General features: G+C 35.6%; 1 protein-coding gene across 1 annotated transcript; it reads left to right on the top strand.

The window, feature by feature from the left end:
- Window positions 1–1,133: 1,133 nt before the first annotated feature.
- On the top strand, window positions 1,134–2,836 carry LOC307120524 (mast cell protease 1A-like). Its single transcript, XM_079807610.1, has 5 exons — window positions 1,134–1,367; window positions 1,447–1,597; window positions 1,704–1,842; window positions 2,246–2,494; window positions 2,580–2,836. The coding sequence occupies exons 1-5, from the start codon at window positions 1,277–1,279 to the stop codon at window positions 2,724–2,726; spliced, it is 777 nt and encodes a 258-aa protein (XP_079663736.1). The 5' UTR covers window positions 1,134–1,276; the 3' UTR covers window positions 2,727–2,836.
- Window positions 2,837–5,070: the final 2,234 nt, after the last annotated feature.

The following is a 5,070-nucleotide window of genomic DNA, read 5'->3' as shown; positions in this document are numbered from 1 at the left end:
TATGTATGAAAATCACTATTCAAATACAGTGTTCAATAAAACTACTATTCAATACTTGTGTTTGTATTAGGTTTGTAAAATATACCAGTACCAGTCAGTACTGTATTCACACACTTTGATTGTTATGTTCATTTATGACCTGAGTTTAAAGCAGGGATGCTTTTCTTGAATTATTCCTTTACTCTTTCAATGAAAGTCAACCAGTCGATGTGTCACAACAATTTTCTAATTATAATATTACATGGGGGCACATGTCCAAAAGACATTTTACATCAGATCACATGGTGACATCTGAACAATATGTTTGAGATGGTGAATATGAGCCAGATGCTGAATGTCCTTGGAAATTAGCTCTGACCTGGACAGCGATGATGGTATAAAACATCTGCTCAAACTGGACCCATCCAAGCTCCAGAAGGTAACAAAATATTATGGAGATATTTTGTAATTGGTATTCGAATATCAGGAGAGTTTTATATTATTGTGACAGATAGAGATAATAGCACAAATCTCAACTGCAAATGCTGCAACTGAAAGAAAAAAAAAACACCAGCAAATTAAGAAAACATCTTCATCAGTATGACAACACCAAATACAGTATATTTCTAGTATGCCCAATAAGACCTTGATTAGCTGGTTCAGCTGTGTTTCATTGGGGTTGGAGCTAAACTCTGTAGGACCTCCAGGAACAGGATTGGGCACCGTTGCTTTAAAGGAATAATGTTCATTAGAACAAAATTAATTTCCAGTTTCACAGCAAGACTCTTAAAATGGAATTAAATGGCGCCAATCCAAAATAATATACTGGCATGGTCAAAACTGTTTTCATATTGTAACACTCAAAAACACTTAATGCAGTTACATGCACACGTCCACATCTTATGCGTTATATTTTGTCATTTTTTAACAGATGTTGCCGATAACAAGAGTTAACTCTTCTTACTATCAGTATCACTGACACCTCAATGTGAGAAAAAAAGTATATATATATATATATATATATATATATATATATATATATATATATATATATATATATATATATATATATATATATATATATATATATATACACACACGTGTGTGTGTGTGTGTGTGTGTGTGTGTGTGTGTGTGTGTGTGTGTGTGTGTGTGTGTGTGTGTGTGTGTGTGTGTGTGTGTGTGTGTGTGTGTGTGTGTGTGTGTGTGTGTGTGTGTGTGTGTGTGTGTGTGTGTGTGTGACTTTTGGGCGGCTCAGTGTCTCCACCCACCCATTATATTTATACAGCATTTTATCATGAGAACTCACTTAATATCTTCTTTCATCATGACCATCGTCATCTCTCTGCTCCTGCTGACCTCTCTGCTGCCATACCTGACATTCACTGGTGAGATTGATTATTTTGAACAATATGTAATAGGTATGCCCTAAATAAGTTGACTGACAGAACTATCTCTCTTTTTCAGCTCATGTGAATGTGGGTATTGTGAACGGCACAGAAGCCAAACCCCACTCCAGACCGTACATGGTTTCTGTTCAGAACAATGGGTACCATATCTGCGGTGGATTCCTGATTTCTAATGACTTGGTCTTGACTGCTGCACATTGCTGGGGCAGGTAAGAGCTTGTTTAGTGTGAACTGCAATGTTAAGTTAAAATTTACTTTTAATGACTGCAGTGCAACTATACATAAATTCACATGTCCAATATGCTCTTTTAACAGAAGAGATATTCTGACGGTTGTTGTTGGTGCTCATGACTTAAGGAAAAGCAAGTGTTCAGATCGCATCGAAGTGATGTCCTACATCCCACATCCAGAATATAAATCCATGCCTATTCGGAATGACATCATGTTATTGAAGGTAACAACCTGTAATATTTTTATTTGTTCAAAATATAATCTGGTCTGGACAGTAACACAAAACACTAATCTCTATTGCATTTTCTTGCTTTAAAAATTACTGAAGGGATTTAAATAATTTCTTTGGAAATGGCCAAGTGCCTCTTTAAATGTTTCCTATATTTTTAATTTATTGCTCTGTGTAGAAACAATAATGGGGCAAAAAAGACAGAAAACCTGAACAGTTATTAAATATTTTTTTGTGGCTGTCAAACACAGCAGAAAAAAAAAAAAAAAAAAAAAAAAAAAATCTACTTGGCCTTTACGACTTCTGTATTAACCAAAAAAAACAACAGTATGATCCAATGAAAATCAGTCTTATAAAAGATTGTTTATTGAAAATGTTTTTATTTGTTTTATTACAGCTAAAGAAAAAAGTCGAACTGAACAACAAAGTTAGACTGATATCTTTACCAAAGGACAGAGACATTAAAGCAGGTACTCGCTGTATTGTTGCCGGCTGGGGAAGACTGAAGACTAATGGCCCAGCGAGTTATCTTCTAATGGAGGCAAACACAACCATAAAAAATCAGACAGAGTGTCAGCGTAGATGGATTTTCAATTACTTGGCCACACAGATGATCTGTGCATATGGCGGTGGTGGATCCTGCAACGTATGTGCAAAAGATAATTCACAGTCTTTATGGTAACATACAAACTGGTTTCACTAGTGACGTGTTGATCTGTGTTTCTTAACAGGGGGATTCAGGAGGTCCTTTGGTTTGTGGAGACACTGCAGTTGGTGTCACATCTTTCGGTAGCGCTCTTCGCTGTAATTCACCTGAGCTTCCTAATGTGTATACTAAGATTTCAGCATATCTTCAATGGTTCCGTGAACAAATCTGAAATGTTAAGTGTCTACATGTAACCTAAGAAAGGTTTTTATTTTATTCTTCCATAAACCTTCTTAAAATAAACATATCACATGGCAAGCATCAATTATGCTTCAAGTGTTCTCATTGTCACAACCAAATGTGACCCTGGACCACAAAATCCATAAGGGTCAATTTGAAATTGAGATGTATGCATCCTATGAAAGATTTACATTGATGTATGGTTTGTTAGGATAGGACAATATTTGTCCGAGATACAACTATTTGAAAATCTGGAATCTGAGGGTGCAAAAAAAAAAATCTAAATATTGAGAAAATCACCTTTAAAGTTGTCCAAATCAAGTCCTTAGCAAGTTTTATATATATTTACAGTAGGAAATTTACAAAATATCTTCATGGAACATGATCTTTATTTAATATCCTAAAGATTTTTGGCATAAAAGAAAAATTTATCATTTTGACCCATACAATGTATTGTTGGATAGTGCCACAAATATACCCGTGCGACTTATGACTGGTTTTGTGGTCCAGGGTCACAAATAAAATTTTGGCAACAACCTATTATGCTGCTTCATAAAAATAAAATAATATTTTATTTTATTTTCTAAATAAATAAAAAAATCAGGTCATAATAATAATTAAATAAATAATAAAAAAAAACAGGATTTGAATTATAATATAGCTTCGTAAAATCTCTGTAAAGTCTCAGAGATCTAACCACAGATGGGTAGTATGTTTTAGTAAGCTCACACCTGATTTCTCACATATAACAGAACATACATTACAAAAAATATTAGACATGGATTACATCACACATGGGCAGATTGCTCTACTACCATCAAGAACTCAAACATGCTGTGAAAGAGGAAGTATGAGCATTATTAATGGGCTGAACCTGCTCACTTTACATTAAATACCATCATCGACACTGCAGAGAACTTCAGCACTCCAGAGAAACCTTCCCAGAACAGCATCACTGTGCTTTTGCTAATCACCCTGCCACCATATCTTCTATTGGATTATTTATTCTAAATTATGTGCACTTTTAATGTGAATTTATTACATTTTTAGCATTGCTATCACTACGCTCAATGACTTGATCTGAAGCAACATTTGGTCTATATCTCATTTAACCAACCTACACTAATTTCTCTCTCAGCATCTGTGAAAGAGGGTATAGTGAACAGCACAGAAGCCAGACCTCATTCAAGTTCCTACATGCTTTCACTTGGTGTGACTGCTTTCAGAATGACACATACTATGATAGTAACCAACCACAACTTCTAGGGAGTATGGCAATTATTGTTTGAACCCTAAATGCATTTTTAGATAAACTAAAGCTAAAGTTGAGCTAATTGTTTGTGGCTTTGCAATGGAAGCGTTATAACAAAGCATGTTAATACAATAATATGGTAAATACATAATGTTATAGGAAATTCAGTTTTGAACAGCCCTTATTTGCCGCCCTTATTTTCATCCTCGTCTTGACAGAGGTGAGAAGCTGACAGTTGCGGTTGGAGCTCATGATCACAATCATGCTTCTAGCCCCATGGATGTCAAGTTTTACCACATCCAAAGTATTCAAAGTATACTTGGCTAGTTGGCTTGTAATTGTGTTTACTCTTTTGATTTAGTAGCCAATTAAATATACTTTTTTTTTTTTTTTACATAGTTTTACATACAGCATACATATTTTGTAAATATTAATTAGAATATTGATATAAAACACATATGTTCCTAACTTTGTGTATCTGAATTTTTGTGTAGGCTAGTCCACTGTACATAGGAATTTACTTAACACTCTGGTGCTCTTCTTTTGGGGGTGTCACAATTCACCAGTGTGAGTGCCCGTGATCACCACCAGAGGGCACTCCAACCCGGACTGCCCGGACTCATCATCACTCATTTTTTGCACCTGTGTCTCATCACCTCATTACCCCATTACCCCAGCCTATATAAACCATGTTCACTCTGTCATTCACTGCGAGGTCTTGTTTGTTGTATATACTGCATTTCTAAGCATTCTCCCTGGTTTCTTGTCTCTTGGTTTTGGATTACGCGTTTTCCTGTCTCTCCTGTCTTGTTTGCCTAATTTGACTGATTACTTGTTATTACCCCTTGCCTGTTTGTTGACTACGAGTGTGGATTTCCCTTTAATAAAGCTGCATTTGGATCATCTATCTTCTGTCTCAGAGCAGTACGTTACAGAGGGTTGCATTGGTTGTCTTCCCGGTCATAAGTATGGTGGCCCAGTAGTGCACAACACAACGAAATATAAAAAGCAAACATAAGTTCCCCACACAACGAAAACAAGCCACAACACAACGAAAAAGCCAAAACACAAATAAATCAAAGGT

The sequence above is a fragment of the Gobio gobio genome, assembly GCF_949357685.1.
Source record: "Gobio gobio genome assembly, chromosome: 24".
Taxonomy (NCBI): domain Eukaryota; kingdom Metazoa; phylum Chordata; class Actinopteri; order Cypriniformes; family Gobionidae; genus Gobio; species Gobio gobio.
The sequence above is the reverse complement of the archived record's forward strand: the minus strand, read 5'-3'. Positions and strand labels throughout refer to the sequence as shown.